Source organism: Somniosus microcephalus, chromosome 14, assembly GCF_052327205.1.
Source record: "Somniosus microcephalus isolate GS21.2 chromosome 14, FLI_Smic_1.0, whole genome shotgun sequence".
Lineage (NCBI taxonomy): Eukaryota > Metazoa > Chordata > Chondrichthyes > Squaliformes > Somniosidae > Somniosus > Somniosus microcephalus.
In genome coordinates this window covers 101,509,431-101,531,465 of record NC_141000.1, presented here as the reverse complement: position 1 = coordinate 101,531,465, position 22,035 = coordinate 101,509,431, and the positions used below count along the sequence as shown (strand labels likewise).

General features: G+C 42.0%; 1 protein-coding gene across 1 annotated transcript in view; it reads left to right on the top strand.

The window, feature by feature from the left end:
• The window catches only part of LOC147107770 (sorting nexin-9-like), a 113,755-nt gene that overhangs the window by 84,492 nt on the left and 7,228 nt on the right, over window positions 1-22,035 (top strand). The window contains exons 14-17 of the mRNA XM_086007069.1: window positions 7,329-7,405; window positions 7,571-7,660; window positions 14,296-14,410; window positions 17,279-17,370. Coding sequence (XP_085863195.1) covers window positions 7,329-7,405; window positions 7,571-7,660; window positions 14,296-14,410; window positions 17,279-17,370 — 374 coding nt within the window. The remainder of the gene's footprint in view (window positions 1-7,328; window positions 7,406-7,570; window positions 7,661-14,295; window positions 14,411-17,278; window positions 17,371-22,035) is intronic.

The following is a 22,035-nucleotide window of genomic DNA, read 5'->3' as shown; positions in this document are numbered from 1 at the left end:
TGAGGAGCGAATTGGCTAAGGTAGATTGGGAAACTACATTAAAAGGCATGACGGTAGACAAGCAATGGCTAGCATTTAAAGAATTAATACATAATTTACAACAAATATACATACCTTTAAGGCACAAAACTCCCACAGGAAAAGTGGTCCAACCGTGGCTAACAAGAGAAGTTAAAGATAATATTAGATCAAAGGAAGAGGCTTATAATGTTGTCAAAAAGAGCAGTAAGCCTGAGGATTGGGAGGATTTTAGAATTCAGCAAATGAAGACCATGTAATTGATAAAGAAAGTGGAAAATAGAATATGAGAGTAAACTAGCGAGAGACATAAAAACCTGTACCTGGGTGTCCTTGTACACGAATCACTGAAAGTTAACATGCAGGTACGGCAAGCAATTAAGAAAGCAAATGGTATGTTGACCTTTATTACAAGAGGATTTGATTATAAGAGTAAAGACGTCTTACTGCAATTACATAGGGCCCTGGTGAGGCCACACCTGGAGTATTGTGTACAGTTTTGGTCTCCTTACCTAAGGAAGGATATCCTTGCCATAGAGGGAGTGCAACAAAGGTTCACCAGACTCATTCCTGGGATGGGGGGATTGTCCTATGAGGAGAGATTGACTAGACTAGGCCTATATTCTCTCGAGTTTAGAAGAATGAGAGGTGATCTCATTGAAACATGCAAAATTCTTACAGGGTTTGGCAGGGTAGATGCAGGGAGGATATTTCCCCTGGCTGGGGTGTCTAGAACCAGGGGTCACAGTCTCAGAATAAGGGGTCAGCCATTTAGGATTGAGATGAGGAGAAATTTCTTCACTCAGAGGGTGGTGAATCTTTGGAATTCTCTACCCCAAAGGGCTGTGGAGGCTCACTCGTTGAGTATATTTAAGACAGAGATCAATAGATTTTTGGATATTAAGGGAATCAAGGGATATGGGGATAGGGAAGGAAAGTGGAGTTGAGGTAGATCAGCCATGATCTTATTGAATGGTAGAGCAGGCATGTGGGGCCGAATGGCCTACTCCTGCTTCTATTTATTATGTTCTTATTAAGTCAGAAGTGTAATGGAATACTCTCCACTTACCTGGATGAGTGCAGCTCCAACAACACTCAAGAAGTTCGACACCATCCAGGACAAAGCAGCCCGCTTGATTGGCATAACATCCACCACGTTAAACATTCACTCCCTCTACCACCGGTGCACCGTGGCTGCAGGTTGTACCATCTACAAAATGCACTGCAGCAACTCGCCACGGCTTCTTCGGCAGCACCTCCCAAACCTGCGACCTCTACCACCTAGAAGGACAAGGGCAGCAGATGCATGGGAACACCATCACCTGCAAGTTCCCCTCCGAGTTACACACTATCCTGACTTGGAAATATATTGCCATTCCTTCATCGTCGCTGGGTCAAAATCCTGGAACTCCCTCCCTAACAGCACTGTGGGAGTACCTTCACCACAAGGACTGCAGTGGTTCAAGAAGGCGGCTCACCACCACCTTCTCAGGGGCAACTAGGGATGGGCAATAAATGCTGGCCTTGCCAGCAACGCCCACATCCCGGAATGAATTTTAAAAAAGAATGAGGGACATGCCAGACCATGAGGTTACATATTGTGGTGAAATACAATTTTGCAGCTGCTGATGGCCCACAGCGCCTCATGGATGCCCAGAAATGAAGATTTCCCCCTTTCTTACAGTTCACTCCTTTGAGGGAGAGGAGGAACCTCCGACCCCTAACATAGGTTCAATTCACTGTTCCGGTGTTCCAATTCTGCTCCGCCTGTGGTATCCTCTGTTTCTTCCATCTTTCCTGTTCTTAGCCCGCCTGGGTCTCCTCTACGTTGCTTCGGATCTTCTCTTTCGGTGTGCTCAATTAATTTGTTAGTACTGGTTAGTCATAGGCATGAGTACACAATTGGCTTATGCATTAAAGTCTTACTACACGGGTTACATATACCAAATACATTATCATTACAAGTTGGAGAACTATCATAGCGTGTGAAATAATACGAACCTAAGGGTGTGCTGATATATTAAGCCCAATATCCCATCAGTGTGAGTTGTCCTCTGTGCTGTCAATTTCAATATCTATTCTCGAGTTGTCTTGCTCCAAAACATAAAAATGCTTTAGAGAGTTCAGTCGCATCACAAGCTCACTGAAGCCCTCAGACAACAAGGGAATGTCATACCCGAATTGTGCCACATAATTGTGCAGCTCATACTTAAGTATCTCATTTACTGTCGGTTTCACTTGAGCATAGGTTTTGATATTGAGTAAAACGTGTTGGTTGATGGTTTTGGGTAGATGTGGTGTGAAGCAGAAACTGGGGCTATTAATTGGACAGGTCCTGTTAGACCTTTAAAGCATGGTAGTTGTGGTAGCAGTGATACAGGAGGCACCACCAAAACCATCTCATACTGGATTTGTACTAGTTTTCCCCATGCTCTGTTACCTACAAAACACAATTATTACAGTTACAAGTTATAATTCAGTCTTACAATTATTAGCACATCGACCAAGTACATACATTTCAAGCAACAATGATGCAGACAAAGAAAACAGACATTGTAAAGAAAGCTACAGTTTAACATCTAACCAACAAATTATGGACTTAAAAGATTCTCCAGATCTCTCTTTTACTCGTATCCATCTTGTGGATAATTCTTACTAAATTTATTTCTCCCTAGCCTCAATTGTCCCAATCCAAATTCCATGTAACTCTCCACTTCAACTTCAATTTCAATCCCTCTAACGGGTACCAGTGTGTTTAGCTCTATTCTGATTGTTTCATTAATGAGTTTGTTTCTCGATGGAGTACGTGTCAATACTTTAAAAGCTGTCTCACTATCCTGAGCCACATTAACCATTTCATGTCTTGCTATTGTCAAGTAACTGAGCATGTCTGAGACCCATTCTTCAATGCAGATTTACCACATTCTTCTTCTTCTTAGGCAGTCCCTCGGAACTGAGGATGACTTGCTTCCACACTAGAAATGAGTTCTCAGGTGACTGATGAGTCCAATGCGGGATCTACAGTCTCTGTCACAGGTGGGGCAGACGGTGGTTGAAGGGGCGGGTGGGTGGGGTGCTTGGGTTGACGTGTGCTCCTTCCTCTGTTTGCGCTTGGCTTCCGCTTGCTCCCGGCGAAGAGACTCGAGGTGTTCGCTGCCTTCCCGGATGCTTCTCCTCCACTTTGTGCGGTCTTGGGCCAGGGATCCCCAGGTGTCAGTGGGGATGTTGCACTTTTTCAAGGAGGCTTTGAGGGTGTCTGGATGGTAATTGCACATTTACACACTCATCCCAATATCATGCCACATATGACATCTGATACAAGCCATTCTCAGGCTTTCAGGTGATCTTATCAAAAAATTGTCTGGAATTCTTTGCTCATCTTCCACTGCATGGTCCCGATGTCTTGGGTAGTGGCCGAACTATCAAATTCAGTTTTCTTAAAAAGTTCATTATAGGCAGGGAGACAAATGTTGCCAAGCGAAAGCTATCAATTTAATATTCTTAACTACACTTTCCTGACTTTCACTAGAAATTCAGGAAAATTCTCATTTGGTAGTGTAATTTTCCTGTTTCAATCTTACACCCTCAATCACTTCCTCTCTCCATTTTACACATCCCATTAATTACCATTCTATCTCATCATGAGCCCTGGAGGAACTTTACTGTCCAATACAATATTAAAGATAGAAAACATAGATCAAACGTTCCCACTTGGTCCAATTTATTAACACATTAAAAAAAAATCTTTATAACCCACTGTATTGTGCATGAGTCCACTTTATCATTTCAGTATTGCTGGACTGACAGGTTTTGCAATGTTCAATTTTATTTCTCCACAAACTTTCTTCCTTGATACACAGCAATTAGCAGGACCACCTAGACTGCTCTCAACCAGTTTATTTGAATGAAAATTTAATTATCCCCTTTAACTTCAGGTAGATTTCCCCTTCTCGTATCAATTTATCTTATCAGCTCCAGTTTCAGAAACAAGTGCTTCCCAGGCTAGGTGGTTTACATGGTTTTTCCTTCTGTCACCGTGGGGAAATATTCCCTTAATATTAAAAAAAACTTAAATTTAATAATGTCCAATTATCTTTAAATTTCATTCAGTAATACAAAAGTTGTGTGGTGAATTAAAAAGAAAACAGCTGTCAGCGGAAAGGGTTAACTCCTTGGTGGGTTTATAAGAAGGCGGAGCGAAACATTGCCAGACACACGCAATTGCGTCACTTCACGTAAATTTTAAAAAATCTTTCCCGATCAAAAAAGACAGTTGGGTTTTCACAATTTAATCGTAGTTAGTTAACTTCAATAATTCCAATTTAATTCAGACCAATATCTTCTTAACTAAACACAATGCAGAACCGATAAAACAAAACAAAATAGCACATGCTTACAAAAACCCAGGAAATCACATCATATTTCTCTTTATCTTTCTTCAGATGCCTTTCCAAATGACTGTAAAAATACTGAATATAATTAGAGAAAAAATTGTTTTCTCTTTCAACCAAATTTATAATTACTGATTACTTGTCAAGAACTTAAAGAGTGGGCGTCTCAGACTTGCAGTAACCAAATTGATTTAAAATAAAATCACACATTTTTAATTTAAACCACAAAAAAAGCGCATTTTTTGTAATCCAATTAAAAATGTGTACTTTCAAAAAAAATACTTTCAAAAGTCCAAATTTATTTTCTGCCAGACATGATCAGAAACCATGGCAACCGTAATTTCAAGGCTGATGCTTATCTTTTGTCTTTCATGCATTTCATAGCTCCGTAAATCTTAGTCAAAATAAATCCGCACCTGCGTCTTTAACTTAAAATGTAATTCAATTCAGTGTGAAGACAGGACTTCATCTCCACAAGTACTGTGAGGTGGTCACTGCTACCAATGCTGTCATGGACAGATGCATCTGCGACAGGTAGATTGGTGAGGACGAGGTCAAGTAGGTTTTTCTCTCACCATCTGCCGCAGGCCGAGTCTGGCTGCTATTTCCTTCAGGACACAGCCAGCTCAGTCAGTAGTGGTGCTACCGAGCCACTCTTGGTGATGGACATTGAAGTCCCCTAATCAGAGTACATTCTGTGCCCTTGCTACCCTCAGTGCTTCTTCCAAGTGGTGTTCAACATGGAGGAGTACTGATTTATCAGCTGAGGGAGGGAGGTAGGTAGTAATCAGCAGGAGGTTTCCTTGCCCATGTTTGCCCTGTTGCCATGCGACTTCATGGGGTCCAGAGTCAATGTTGAGGACTCCCAGGGCCACTCCCTCCCGACTGTATACCACTGTACCACCACCCCTGGTGAGTCTGTCCTACCGGTGGGACACAACATAACCAGGGATGGTGATGGAAAAGTCTGGGATATTGGCTGAAAGGTATGATTCTGTGAGTGTGACTATGTCAGGCTGTTGCTTGACTAGTCTGTGGGACAGCTCTCCCAATTTTGGCACAGGTCCCCAGATGTTAGTGAGGAGGACGTTGCTGGGTCGACTGGGCTGGGTGTGCCATTATCGTGTCCGAAGCTGGTGCCGAGGTCAATGCTGGGTGGTCCATCAGGTTTTTAAAATTCTTTTTATTGTTTTTCGTAGCGGCTTGTTACAAATAAGTGCCTTGTTGGGCCATTTCACTGGGCAGTTAAGAGTCAACCACATTGGGTCTGGAGCCACATATAGGCCAGACCAGGCAAGGACGGCAGATATCCTTCCCTAAAGGGAACCAAATAGATTTTTATGACAATCCCAGATTTTCATGGTCACCATTACTGATACTAGCTTTTTATTGCAGATTTATTTAATTCCCCAGCTGCCATAGTGGGATTTGAACTCTCTTGTTTGGGTCATTAGTCCAGGCCCCTGGATTACTGGTCCAGTAACATAACAACTATACTACCGTTCCTGTAGCAGAATGTGCATTGTAATTTTATGCTTTCATCTACACTGCCTACAATGCCACCTATCTTTGTGTCATCGGCAAATTTGGATATGTGGCTTTCTATCCTATCATCTACGTTGTTAATAAATACGATAAATAGTTGAGGCCCCAACTAAACTCACCAGAAAAAGTTAGTGCATGTTCATTCCATGGTAAGTCTTAATTACTGCCAAACAACCTCTCTGGCACTGAAAATTAACTTTTACAAATGTGGAGTCTCATCTCTTCAGATTTTAATTAATGTTGGAGATTTAAAAAACATTCAAGTACATTTTTTTTACTTTTTCTTTCTGTCTCTTGACTCTCTCTTAATCCAATCTTTCTTGCCCTCTCTTTATTTCGCTTTCTGCACCTGATTTGACATTGAATTCAATATTCTAACTGACATTTCCTGGTTCAGACTCTGCGCTGCTCATTAACGATTCTTCAATCTGATTGGTTAAGAAGATACACAGTTGCTTGCCCTGTTCACACAGGTCCCAGATGCTCTGTAGAGGGCGCTGTGCTTTTTGGATAAGAAAGTCTATGGGCAAGTGCAAGTGTAACAAATGGCTGGCGCCATTCGTTCACCGCTGAGATCAAAATCCAGCCCAATAATTTTGCAACAGTCAATGTGTGATTTCAAAAGCATCTGCATGACCAGAATCAGGCGGTTATAGGTTTATGGACAGTTGTGACACAGTGCCATGTAATATCACTGAGCTCAGCAACAATGGTCATTTATATCGTTATTGACCTCTTTCTGCTGCTCAGCTAGCTGATTCCAATTTGAACACAGTCAGTTGGTTGCAAACATGCTGGCCCAGGTGTAGATCTAGGAGGGCAATCTGAACAACACAAATAAAGAGAGGGATCCTAAAAGCGCTTTCTCTGGGTTGAATTCACACATCAGCTAGTAGTGAAAGTAGAATCCTAGCATACAGTTACGGTGCAACTTCGCTACTGCAAAACAAAACAGTATAAATCCAGAGTCAGGAGAGAAATGGTGCAAGAACAGGTGATCTCACACCACTTGGGATTGGCACCATATGGAGTGCAACTCCAACAGGGTGTCAAATACGTTTATGAAATGTCCAGCAGATCCCTCAGACCTCTACGTACCTTTTAGGTCAACCTGCAAATAATTTCAAAGTTTACAGAGTGCGGATGCAGCTGTCTATGCTCTCTAAGCCGCATGTGAACTAGCTACCTCATGGGCTGGAGATTGAAGTTCTAGCCAGGTAAATGAGATCCTGCCTGACCAGAACCAATACTACAACTACAGGATACTGTAATGCAGCACTAAAGAACAGTGCTGCCAAATGCTATATTGCAGATTCCAAAGTGAATTGTCATATCAGCATAATCCAGATTAAACTTTTTATTATTTTTCAAAAGGGAAAGGCTCAATTGGAAATGCATTATCATTTGTTGGAAAAACGTATGATGACATTGGGAATCTTTATTTTGATCAGGTAAATTGGGATAATTAAATGCAATTATTTGAAAACGTTTGATCATGATTTTATTAATTCTTTGTTAATTCATATTTAACTTTGCTGTTTTGTAAAATTAACGGTTTCATAAATATTTAATGACACTTTAAGAAGTACCTGGTATGTTTCTTGTTTCTCTTGTAGCCAAAGAAAGATGTTCACTGCTTGATTGAGATCAATAAAGAGTACAAAGGGCTGCTGACCTGTTTCCCTGATATTATAAACGTCCTCAAGGTTAGTTACAGATTGAATTTGCTCTGAATTACAAAACTAGTGCACTTACTGAGGACAACTATGATTGCTAGTAATTTAAATAGTTACTAGGGTATAATTAGAGTGCAGTTTCCAGCAGAGATCACCAGGCAGCCATCGGTTGCAGGAAGCCTCACTAGCCAAAGGTTCCCAAGGCCAATTGGAGTGCCGCAAAAATCTGTGTAAGAATAAACTGGCGACTTAGTGAACCTATTACTCTCAAAAGAAAAGTGAGGCAACTTGTCTTTAACAAATCCGTGCTGGCTTTCCTTAATTAATCCACACTTGTCCAAGTGACTGTTAATTTTGTCCCTGATTATCATTTCTAAAAGCTTCCCCATCACTGAGGTTAAACTGACTGGCCTGTAGTTACTGGGTTTATCCTTACACCGTTTTTTGAACAAGGGTGTAACATTTGCAATTTTCCAGTCCTCTGACACCACCCCTGTATCTAAGGAGGATTGGGAGATTATTGTGAGTACCTCTGCGATTTCCTCCTTAACCTCCCTCAGCATCCTAGGATGCATCCCATCTGGTCCTGGTGACTTATCTACTTTAAGTACAGCCAGTCTTTCTAGTACCTCCTCTTTATCAATTTTTATCTCATCCAGTATCTCCACTACCTCCTCTTTCACTATGACCTTTGCAGCATCTTCTTCCTTGGTGAAGACAGATGTAAAGTACTCATTTAATACCTCAGTCATGCCCTCTGCCTCCATGCGCAGGTCTCCTTTTTGGTCCCTAATCAGCCCCACCTCTCTTCTTACTACCCGTTTATTATTTATATGCCTATAGAAGACTTTTGAATTCCCTTTTATGTTAGCTGCCAATCTATTCTCATTCTCTCTCTTTGCCCCTCTTATTTTCTTTTTCACTTCTCTATATTCAGCCTGATTCTCACTTGTATTCTCAACCTGACATCTGTCATACGCGACCTTTTTCTGCTTCATCTTACTCTCTATCTCTTTTGTCATCTAGGGAGCTCTGGCTTTGGTTGGCTTACCTTTCCCCCTCGTGGGAATGTACCTCGACTGTACCCGAACCATCTCCTCTTTAAAGGCAGCCCATTGTTCGATTACAGTTTTGCTTGCCAATCTTTGATTCCAATTTACCCGGGCCAGATCCGTTCTCAACCCACTGAAATTTGCCTTCCTCCAATTAAGTATTTTTACTCTGGATTGCTCCCTGTCCTTTTCCATAGCTAATCTAAACCTTATGATACTATGATCACTGTTCCCTAAATGTTTCCCTACTGACACTTGCTCCACTTGACCCACCTCTTTCCCCAGAACCAGATCCAGCAATGCCTCCTTCCTCATTGGGCCGGAAATGTACTGATCAAGAAAGTTCTCCTTAACACACTTCAGAAATTCTTCCCCATCTCTGCCCTTTACACTATTATTATCCCAGTCTATATTAGGATAATTGAAGTCCAGAGATGAGGGGGTTGACTTATGAGGAAAGGTTGAGCAGGCTGGGCCTATACTCATTGGAATTTAGAAGAATGAGAGGTGATCTTATTGAAACATATAAAATACTGAGGGGGCTCGACAGGGTAGATGCAGAGAGGATGTTTCCCCTCGTGGGGAAATCTAGAACTCGGGGGCATAGTTTCAGAATAAAGGGTTGCCCTTTTAGAACTGAGATGAGGAGGAATTTCTTCTCTGAGGGTCGTAAATCTATGGAATTCTCTGCCCCAGAGAGCCGTGGAGGCTGGGCCATTAAATACATTTAAAGTGGAGATAGACAAATTTTTGCAAGATAAGGGTTATGGGGAGCAGGCTGGGAAGTGGCTTTGAGCCCAAGATCAGCCATGATCTTATTGAATGGCGGAGCAAGCGCGAGGGGCCAAGTGGCCTATTCCTGCTCCTATTTCTTATGTTCTTATGTTCTTAAGTCCCCCATTATTACTACTCTATAGTTCTTGCACCTCTCTGTAATTTCCCTGAAAATTTGCTCCTCTATATCTTTCCCACTAGTTGGTGGCCTACAGAATACACATAGTAGTGTAATGGCACCTCTATTATTTCTTAACTCTAACCAACTAGATTCTGTCCTTGACCCCTCCAGGACATCCTCTCTCGCCAGCACTGTAACAATCTCCTTAACCAATACTGTCACCCCACCTCCTTTCTTTCCTTCCCTATCTCCTGAACACCTTATATTCAGGAATATTTAAAACCCAATCCTGCCCATTTTTGAGCCAGGTCTCCATTATCGCCACAACATCATATTCCCATGTCACTATTTGCGCCTGCAGCTCACCAACCTTATTTACCACACTTCGTGCATTTACACACACGCACTGTAAACCTGTCTTAGACCTTCTTGTATTCTCTCTTAATCTGAACCCACCTAATTCTTACTCTCGTGCTATCTAGTGCTATTTGTCTCCCCCCATCCTTTGTGCACTTTGTTTCTCCTTTCTAATGCTACATCCTGATGCCCACCCCCCTGCCAAATTAGTTTAAACCCTCCCCAACAGCACGAGCAAACCCCGCCGCGAAGACATTGGTTCCGGCTCTGTTGAGGTGCAACCCATCTGGCCTGTACAGGTCCCACCTCCCAGAACTGGCCCCAATGCCCCAGGAATCTGAAGCCCTCCCTCCTGCACCATCTCTCCAGCCAGGCATTCATCTGCTCTATCCTTCTATTTCTATACTTAAATCTTACATTGAATGAAGCCACTGAAATACTGAACACTCACAAATGAGATTTTGAAAACAGAAATTAAAATTTATTTAAAAAATGAATTTTACTTTGCATTATATGTAAGTTATATTTTTCTTGATAGCTTTTTAATAACCTTGCGTTCAAAAGTAACTTTCTGAGTGACATCCATTATGTGGTTGAAATTGTGCTAAATTGTGTGATATATTAATGGACACATTAATAAATTTGTTAGTACAGTAATATCACACAGCATACAGTTAATCTATTAACCCCTGATTCTCTGGATTTTTCATTCTACTGCTAATCATTGCTGCCTTGACAGAATCCTACTTCACCCTCATCCTTTGAGCTCTGTACTACATCAGTAAGATACATTGTACAAATCAGTAAACCATTTACATTTATACAATAGCAAAATACTGCGGATGCTGGAAATCTGAAATAACAACAGAAAGTGCTGAAAGTGTCGAACCCTAATGAAGGATCATCGACCCGAAATGTTAACTCTGTTTCTCTCTCCTCGATGCTGCCTGACCTGCTGAGTGTTTCCAGCACTTTCTGTTGTTATAACCGTTTACATTTGTTCACCAAAAATGTATTAAAATGGAATGCATTACACTGTTTCATTTTGGATACTATTATCCGCATTGTTTTCATGAAAATTAAGTATGGATATTGAATCATAAATAACCAATAGGAGATTAAAACTTGATAGTACTGTAAAGGTAACTCCTCCAGCACAAACATTGTAAAAGGAAATCATACACAGTTTATCAGTTCCTTTCCCTGCACAAAGTTTTGCGTATACCTCATCACTACACTGCATCAAAACACGTTCGGGCCACAGTAACAGGGTTTGGCCATAAACAAAAGTCAGTGCCATGTTGGCGCAAAGGATTCCTAATTTGATCTTTAATTCGGACACTTCCGAAGGAATCATAAATGTAACAGTCTTGAATACAGAAATGATGTGAGCTATTAAGTAAAAGCACATTGTTGAAAAGATTCCCTTTTCTTCAGAATGCCACAGCATACACAACAAAATAAAAGAAAATGTTAGTTTCACTCCATATATGGATTTTGGCGTAATAATAATCAGTCCTTGTTGCATAATCCGACGTCTGGTGTAATGATGGTCCATCCAGTACAGTAAAGAAGCCAAACATATGCATACAGTTGAGGCTACTATAAAGTGAAAGTCAGACAGCCAAGTTGGAGTGGGTTTAAAATGATACTGGCCAGGTTGCAACAGCATACCCATCTCAATAACACCGATAATTTGGACAACAGCCCCCGTAGTGAATGCTACAGCAAGACTGAAAATGCCCATTTCTGTGAAATGTGACAGATGACGACATTGGTCCTTACTAGCACCAGTCTCCAGGAAGAGAACAATGCTGTTCATTGTAATGCACAATACAGCACAGAAAAGACAGAACACTGTCCATTCAGAGTCAGCTGGACCTTTCAGGATGTTGAGGGAAAAACAGGCAGAACTGAACAGCAGTTCCAACCAGCGCAGAACAAGAATCCTCTTCCTTGGGACATCCATACTCGAAGCCGAATGGTTAAAAAAAAGAGTAAGGCTTTAAAATAAAATTTAAAAATGACTTTAAACTCACTCAGTTGTACTTCACTTTAATGCTTGCAGAATCCGAAGCAAAATCCTCCTGCCCACACACAGCGGAATTTTCCCACCTACTGCTAGTGCTGACTGCTCGTAAACTGAATAAATGTAAACCTGGCACCAAATGATACTGCTTTTATTGGCTTATTTCATAATGACCTTTCATTCAAAATAGCTGCATATGGATATCCCAGAAATGAAAATAGGATAATTGTATTACACTATCACTTTCATACTAACTGAACTGAATTCAACCTTGAATAATAATTAACACCCTCCCCAAGCCAACGTCCCTAAAGGTCACAAATGTATAGCCATTTTAGTTGAAACATTAATATGTTTGGTTTGAAATGTAAGGTCTAAAGAATATTCGAAATACAAATGTTGAAATGTTTTCCTATACAGTAGATTTCCTTTACTCTGCTGAAGTATATGCTCAGGTGTTTAAAATCATGAAAGATTTAGATAGAGTAAATAAAGAGAAACTGTTTCCAATGGCTGAAAGGTTGATAACCAGAGGGCACAGATTTAAGGTGATTGGCAAAAGAACCAGAGGCGACATGAGGAAAAACATTTTTATACAACGAGTGGTTAGGATTTGGAATGCACTGCCTGATAGGGTGGTGGATACAGATTCAATAGCAGCCTTCAAAAGGGAATTGGATAAATACTTGAAGGAGAAAAAATTGCAGGGATAGGGGGAAAGAGCGAGGGAGTGGGACTAACCGGATTGCTCTTCGAAAGAGCCGGCGCAGACTCGATGGGCCGAATGGTCTCCTTCTGTGCTGTACTATTCTATGATTCTATGATTCAGGGTGCTTGTGGATTTTTGAAGACATCCTGGCCTAGAAATTCGGGCGTGCCCATTTTTGGGTGAGCAGGGGGCACAAAGAACGGTGAGGCCCCAGCTGCCCCTGATATTGGGCCCCATTTACATTGAGCTGGCAATTGAAGATCGGCTGCTGCCGGCATTGCAGCGGCCCTCAGGTAACTGAGGAAGGGAGGGCGACTGAGAAGAGGAGGCAACTGGGTCGGGAGATAGCAAGGACAATCATCAGCTGGGGGGTAGCAGCGGTGAGGGTGCAGAGGCAGAGAGTGGCAAAGGGGCGGAGGGGGGGGGAGGCGGGTAGCGGCAGCTGGCAGAGGCCTGTGCTCTTTGAATGTGGGGTCCTGGCTCCACATTTCAGGTAAGTATTTTTTTAAAAACCTACCTTGTTGGTTGCGGCCTAACACTCCATCCCTTTAAGGGACCACCTGTTAGACCACATGCAGACCTGCTTTGCCTGAGCGTAGCTGGCGCTGGCACCAGCTGCCTCAGGGTAAACCAATCTTGCAGTGGGGGAATCAAACAGGCGTTTGGCCCCTTACTTGCGCATGCAAAAGGACTATTGCTTGTTTCAGACGTGCGTACCACACGCCGATATCTCGGCCTTTACCAATATGGTGAGTTTCTGGCTCTTAATTAACATGCGCTTCCTACCCGCCATATTGGAGGCCACTAATATTGTCAGGCTTCAGTTTTGTGTTGAAATGCATATACACCTGACTTTTACTTTACTGGCTTTACATTTCACAATGGAGTGTATTTTTAGTAGCTCTGTCAGTTTTAACACCTATTTCAGATAGGAAAAGGTTATACTGTAGTTCCATTTTCAGAATAAAGTTCAATTATGTTTGCCTTGAGGCAAAAAGGCATCGAGTGACTCTAGTATATTTCGCCATGCAACAAACCAGATTTATATTGTGGGCTGGATCTTCCTCTGAGGCAGGCTCGCTGCTAGAGGAGGGATGGGCAGGACTTCCACCCCCTCTGACCCTGCTGTGACCCCGACCTATTTTCCTGGGTCAGGGCTGTTTCAGCGTGTTGGGTGGGCTCCTGGCAGAATGTCTACTGCAGCGCAAGAGGAGGAGGAGCATCATTTAAAGGGGGTAGAAGGGTCCTGAAGACCAGCCAGGAATTTTTCTATTAGATCTCAGACAGGGTCGATGTCTTTATACAGTGAGCGGTTCAGATGTGAGGAGAGGAAGTGGTGCCCACTACCGCACCCTCTGCCTCCAAAAGGGGCATCAGCGGGCCTTCCGCAATTGCCCCAGGGTCTACCACCCTCCCTCTCGTGTCATCTTAAGAATTATTGCTACTTGACTTTAATGCATGCAATTATTGTTTTCTATTTTGAAGTACTACAATTTTTAGCCTTTTGCCAATGATGCCAATTAAGGAATGCATTTTATTTTTAACACCCTAAACAGAGATTCTACCACATTTTTGTAGATTTGTTTTAATTGAAAAAAATATTATGCAACTGTGTCTTTTCAGGGAGCGATAGAAAAGGCTCATGAATATGAAAAGCTTGCTCAAGCCAATAAAGTCACATTGAAAGAAAAAGAAGCCATAGTTTTCAAAGCTAGAATCGTGTCTTCAGCTATACAAGGTATGAGCTCTTTCAAATCTTCTAGGTTTTCCTGACCTTTAACCCTTAAGGGGCAAATTTAATCCTCTCGTCAGCCCGGTGGGAGTGGAGTGGGTGGAGGGCGGGGGGAGGTGGGAGGGGTTAAAATGGTGGGGGGTTTGCACCATGTTCCCATTCCCCACCATTTTTACTTACCTGAATTCAGGCACGGGAAGGCTGCCCACCCTAGAGGTGTGGGTCCTAATTTAAATTGAGTTGCATCCCGATGATGTCAACGGGACGAGCACACCATTTTAACCACTGGCCTGACAGTGAAAACTGGCGGCAGCGGGGATCTCAGGAGGCCCAGGTACATAAGAACATAAGACATAGGAGCAGGAGTAGGTCATTTGGCCCCTCGAGCCTGCTCCGCCATTCAATAAGATCATGGCTGATCTGATCTTGGCCTCAACTTCCCTGCCCGCTCCCCATAACCCTCGACTCCCTTATCGTTCAAAAATCTGTCCATCTCCACCTTAAATATATTCAATGACCCAGCCTCCACAGCTCTCTGGGGAAGAGAATTCCAAAGATTCACGACCCTCTGAGAGAAGAACTTCCTCCTCATTTCCGATTTAAATGGGTGCCCCCTTATTCTGAAACTATGCCCCCTAGTTCTAGATTCCTCCACGAGGGGAAACATCCTCTCTGCATCTACACTGTCAAGCCCCTTCAGAATCTTATACTTTACAATAAGATCACCTCTCATTCTTCTAAACTCCAATGAGTATAGGCCCAACCTGCTCAACCTTTCCTCATAAGACAACCCCTTCATCTCCGGAATCAACCTCGTGAACCTTCTCTGAACTGCCTCCAATGCAATTATATCCTTCCTTAAATAAGGAGACCAAAACTGTAGGCAGTACTCCAGGTGTGATCTCACCAGCGCCCTGTACAGTTGTAACAGGACTTCCCTACTTTTATACTCCATTCCCTTTGCAATAAAGGCCAACATTCCATTAGCCTTCCTAATTATTTGCTGTACCTGCATGCTAACTTTTTGTGATTCATGTACAAGGACCCCCAGATTTCTCTGTACCTCAGCATTTTGTAATCTCTCCCCATTTAAATAATAATTTGCTTTTTTATTTTTCCTACCTAAGTGGATAACCTGACATTTTCCCACGTGACTTTAAAAAAAAAAAAAAATGTTTCTTGTGGGCCAGGAGGAGCAGGAGTGCTTCTCCTGGCTCCAGAAGTATACCGTGGGCCTCTCCTGTCGGCTGCACCCCTCCTCACATCCTTACTTACCTTGCTGGGGGCCAGTTCCGTGGGTCCCCAGCGGCGGCCTGACTCCCCACCAATTATGACTGCCATCCGCCGGCGGTGACGTCAATCCTGCTGGCGTCAGGCAGGAGTCGGTGTTGGGTCAGGTCCGGGATGCTCCAGGGGCAGATGGTTCACCACTTGCTTCGACCCCCGTACCACCCCCACCCCCCTTGCACACCCGATTCTCGCCCAGAGTTAAAATCGGTCCTATAGAAACAACTGAGAAAGCACTAATGACATTGCAACAGAGGGTCCCCAGTTATCCTCAAGTAATAATGCATGACGTAATAAAACTCACTACGCACTTGGTTCGAGTATAAAGCAAGGCTTTAATCAACTTGTTTCAAAACATGGAGGTCTAGTTATCTTTCACTAGTTCCTGTTTACAAAATGTCCTGGGAAAGCTGGGCCCACGCCCGAGTATTTATACTCCTTGGACGGCGCCACCAGCAGGCCGTCCAGTGTTATTTCATGAGCCTTTCTTCATGGATCATAAGATTCATAACAATGCACTTCCATAAGACACCTCCAGACAGTTACACACGCCCCCTACCTTCCAAAAATGCACTTTTCTTGGGTCTTCTTTAGACCTATTTTAACTCATTAACTGTAGAAGCGAGAATTGCCTTTAGGAGAATGCACTAATTTTTCTCTGCTTTATTGGGGATTCCTCTGATTTATTTTGAAATAGATGATAAAGACCTAAAAGGAGTTATTGAGCCCAAAACCTTCTTGTGGCAGTTGAATAAACACTTACAGATAAAATTATAAAATGAACGTGCCCCAGATTAATAAATATCTCTGCTAATGTTAATTCAGATCATTCACACTGTCCACGGCAGGAATTTCCCCAAGCAATCCCACTGATGAAGACAGCAATTATCATTATTCAACATATTCATTTAAGGACCTAGCCTTGTCTATTAGCCTCTGTATAGAAGAAGAAAACTGGCATTTATATAGCGCCTTTAACGACCACCGGACGTCTCAAAGCGCTTTACAGCCAATGAAGTACTTTTGAAGTGGAGTCACTGTTGTAATATGGGAAACGCGGGAGCCAATTTGTGCACAGCAGGGTCCCACAAACAAGCGATGTGATAATGACCAGAGAATCTGTTTTTTTATGTTGGTTGAGGGTTAAATATTGGCTACGATAACTCCCCTGCTCTTCTTCGAAATAGTGCCATGGGATCTTTTATGTCCACCTGAGAGAGCAGACGGGGCCTTGGTTTAATGTCTCATCCAAAAGACAGCACCTCCAACAGTGCAGCGCTCCCTCAGTACTGCACTGCAGTGTCAGCCTAGCTTTATGTGCACAAGTCCCTGGAGTGGGACTTGAACCCACAACCTTCTGACTCAAAGGCGACTGTGCTACCCGCTGAGCCACAGCTGACAATGGTTGCTTTATTTCTTTCTGAATGCTGCACCACGAGAAAGAAGAGATTGTTTATATAAGCACTTGCATTTTCGAAGTGCTGAACCCTGATAGACTCGCATTTATAAAGGAGAAATTCTTACTAAATAGCTGTATTTGAGAATTTTGAGTTCAATAACTGTGCATGTTTGTTTTTGTGATTGCAGCTGAAATCAATCATTTTAACCATGAACTTACTAATGATTACAAAGAAAGAGTTCAACATTTTCTCTATGAACAGGTTCAGATGTATAACAAGGTAAATATTTCACACTCTTCACTCAGAGGGTTGTGAATTTTTGGAATTCTCTGGCCCAGAGGGCTGTGGATGCTCAGTCGTTGAGTATATTCAAGGCTGAGATCGGTAGGTTTTTGGACTCAAGGGATATGGAGATCGGGTGGGAAAGTGGAGTTGAGGATGATCAGCCATGATCTTATTGAATGGTGGAGCAGGCTCGAGGGGCCGTATGGCCTACTCCTGCTCCTAATTCTTATGTTCTTATTAATCCATATGGCTACCCTACAGTCCTAATGAACAATATGAATCTTTATCTCCATTTGAACTGATTAAAATATTCTCCAGTCTTCATAAAAATAAATAGCAGTCGATATATTCGGTCTTTTTTTTTACAAACCCAATTCTTGGAACAGAGGCCATTCTGGATATTGCAAGTTGCAATGTAGTGGATTGTATATTTTTGCTACAACAAAGATTTATACAATTCAGTTTTAAGATGCTACATAGTGCAACTGTGCCAAAAATTATTTGCAATGACCACGGAAAATCTTCAAGTTTGACATGAGCTTGGATTCAGAGCTACCTTGGACCAGGAGCTAGGTATATGGGAGGAAAAATTCAGTTGGTTTGCGCCTCCCGTTAACGCGATGTTTGCGCCGCTCGCAAAATTAACTAGACATTTTGCGGCGGCGCTAAACACTACCGCCACGATCTCCTGCGCTGGCAGATTGTGACGTCAGTCGAGTGCGCAACGCCCCGGACCAGATATTGAGTGGCGCCCCCTCCCGCTAGCAACGGCAGGTTGAGGGGAGCGTTTTGCAGTCAGAAAGGGACTGGGGGAGCGCAATTTAAAGGCGACCGCTTCCTGCCTTTTTTTGTTGGTGACATTTTTGCACCACGCATTCTGAGGGAGAGAGAGAGACTTCTAGAGAGATTCAACGCTGTGTGAAGGAGTTTTGGGTACTGAGCAGCACTTTGCATGTTCATTTTGATTTGCCCTTCCTTGCTTCGCCAGCGCTCTGAGGTAGCGCCTCGCTCCTCAGCCTTTGCGCCTTAAGACAGGTGTGAAGCGCCTGATTTAGTGCTCCAATCACCTCCAGGGGCGATAAAAGCCAAGTTTGCCGTCGGAGGCGATAATTAGCGCCAGGCGCTAAACTTTGCGCATGGCCGATAATGGCGCCCCAAATGGGGCGATACTGAATTTTTCCCCCATGATGTTAAAACGGGTTAACTTTAGAGAAATGGGGAAACAATTTAAGCAAATTGATTGGGGTGGTTGTTCAACAACACTTCAGTTCAACTCAGCCAACATCTTTATTCTGTGAGTTGTAAGGACAATACCTATAGAATGATAAGTTGTCTACCTTAAGCTAGAACAGCGCATCTTCAGGAAAAATTAGAAGGGCTACTGAAAGGAACAGGGAGAGACCCAGTGCAGATAGTCCATCAACAGTAAGAAAAAATAATGGCTAGCCTCAAAGGAAGCAAAATAATGTTCTTCCGTGTTAAATAAAAGAAGGGGACTTCACCAAGAAAAATGAGGATGCAAATAAGTTACAGGCCATTTGGCATAAAAATAATGATGCTACTTTCATAAGTAACTAGGAATATGCTGAAGACAAAAAAGACTGGTACAAAAGAGACAAGCTGCACCTGAACAAAGCAGGAACTATGAGACTTGCAAGGAACATTGAGGCAGCTATCGAGGATTGTTTAAACTAGATAGTTAAAGAAAGAAAGAAAGATAGGTATGGGTGGATGGGGAGGAAATTGGATGCCAGGAGAAACTGCTTGCAGAGTGGAAGGTATTCAACACATGTATGAATACATAAACTCATTCAATACCACACTAAGCAATTTATTTCCAACAGGGGTTACTTTATTGATTGATTTACCTATTGTAACATTTATTCATGACAGAACTGGCACCAATTTTATATCTTCCACACAGTTCCTAGAACTCCCTCACACATGATAATTCAGAAGTAGTATAATTTAGGGTATGATAGGCTAGTGGTTATGGTACTAGACTTGTATTATGGAGGGTGCAAGTTCAAATCCCACCACAGCAAGTTGTGCAGTTGAACTTAAAAAAATCCTGGTAATTTGTGGGCTGGCAGCAGAAAAATAAAATACAGATTGTCATAAAAATCCAACTGGCTCACTAATGTCCTTCAGGGAACGTACCTGCTATCCCTATTGGCCTGGTAACTATGTGACTCCAGCCCCAAACTAAATGGTCAACCTTTAATGCCCTCAAAGCAACTAGGGATGGTCAATAGATATTGCCTTCCCAGTGTCACTAAAGTCCTATGAACAAGTTCAAAAAATAAAATAATGTGCTCATCTAAATTTTTGTGTATGTAACTCATTGACACTGTAAAAGTAATACTGATAAGTCAGAAAAGAATTAAAGTGAGAAATATATCCCTTTATGGTGGCTAGAAGGAAAGCTTCCTGCCAACATTCATTACATGTATTTATTTTCTTAATATTGTAACTAATTCCCTACATTCAGTGACTACATTTCAAAAGTACCTAATTGGTTATGGAATGTTCTGCAATGTCCTGGGGTCCATGAAAGCACTAAATAAATGCAAATTCATTCTTTCTTTAATTCATAATGGGCTTTTTTGTAGTATTTGAGTATTCGGCAAAAAAAAACTGACAAAAAGTGGTGGCAGCTGCTTCACAAACACTTGGCAGGTACTGAAATGTCTGCTGCATTTAAAATAACCCACAGCAAAATACAAATGTATTTTATGCAATAATAAAATAAAATAATATTCAGCATTCAGTCCCATACAATAAAAAGGAAAAGCTGAAAATCTGAAATAAAGAAAGAAAATGCTGGAAATACACATCATCTGTAAAGAGAAAGGACAAGTTATGGCATTTTGGGGTGTGCACCTTTCAGCGGTCATCATCCTCATCAATTAAATTCAGTATTCAGTGGCTCACTAATGAGTTATCATTGTTTGTGTGTATGTGTGTGTGTGAGAGAGTGAGAGGGATTTTTTTCCCAGTGCAAATAAACATGAAGCATTTTAATATTTCAGAACATCCGACATTTTGAACAGTTAAATGAGAGAGGTTACCAGGGCTTTACTTTTTTGAAAAGGACATATATTTCCAGAGAACAGTTCAGTTTAAGTTTTGATGAACAATGGGGAGCTGAGCCAAACCTTAGCTGCCTCACTCATCTCTGTAGATATGCTGAAAATGAAATAATTAAAAAAATCACAATAAACTAGTGTTCAACTGAACAATTGTGATTGCCTAAAATATGACTAAATTGGTAGGAAACGTATCAGTGAAGAACCAAACGAAAAAAAAGCAAACTATCAGCAAGTCGGTGAAGGGCGATCAATAAAATTGATCACAATGTTTTATCAAAATGCTTTCAATTGCCATTGTTTACTCAGTAACATGAGGATACGAGCTAAAACACATTTCCAACATAATACGTAAACAAAATCAATAAATGTATCCACTGAGTTACCTTTTTTGTGTTTCAAATCTCTGTAATAATTATTCTCTCCAAATGTTTGGCTCTCACTGGGGCTTAGGGATGAGTTCAGTTAAATACTCAGCGGTTATTATCTTCCCCGCTGATATAGCGGGTCAATCAGATAGTGAGTACAACTCCTGATACTAGTACTGCTCTACTGGACTATAAGTCGCAGAATGCAGCTTAAGCTGACACCTTCTTTTCAAAAAGCGGGGGATCATGGGGCTTACAGATCGAAAGCTGTTCCATGCTGTGTCAATCATTTTTAAAAAATCAGATACAAATACCTCAAACTTTTTTTGATATATACATCAGAAGAATGTTATCATTGCCATTCACGAAATGTGCCAGGACTTCCTCCTTGTGACTGCTGACCTCTGACCGGTTCAGTCAGCTAAAAGACAAAAGACACCAAATGAATAAATCAGTAAAGTAGCACTTTTTTGAGATATTTTGAAAAAGTGGGAGATATGCAGAAGATCAGAGGAGAGGAGAAATGTGAAGAGCAAAAAGCGTACAAAGAAAAGGTAATCGGAAACATGTAGACAACAAAAGTATGAGCGACATAGAGAACGAGAGAGAGGGTTAGCCAGAAATTTGGAAGACGAAAACAAAATGGAGACAGGAAGAATTAGTACAAGACTAGAAGTCACAGTCCCAGGAAGTCAGTTTTATTTTCTAATTTTTATCCTTTAACAATGCAACAGGAGATTCACTAGTAACATATAGGCCCTGAAATCGCGGTCTCCATGACGATGTTTGCACAGCGTAAGCCTTGTAAAAGGCCCCGCAAGGTCTGGGTTTCCCCGTGCGCTGCGCATGCGCGAAAACTTGGAACTTGTGATCTGTCAAGGTTCGCCTTGACAGATTGTCTGCCTGCAACCCAAAAACACTTTCACTGGTGCAGAGACTACTGCCCATGAAACACTTACGCCTGGTAAAAGCAGGCATAGAAAGAAAGAAAGACTCGCATTTATATACAGCGCCTTTCACGACCACCGGACGTCTCAAAGCGGTTTACAGCCAATGAAGTACTTTTTGAAGTGTAGTCACTGTTGTAATGTGGGAAACGCAGCAGTCAATTTGCGCACAGCAAGCTCCCACAAACAGCAATGTGATAATGACCAGATAATCTGTTTTAGTGATGTTGTTTGAAGGAGAAATAGGGCCTGCTT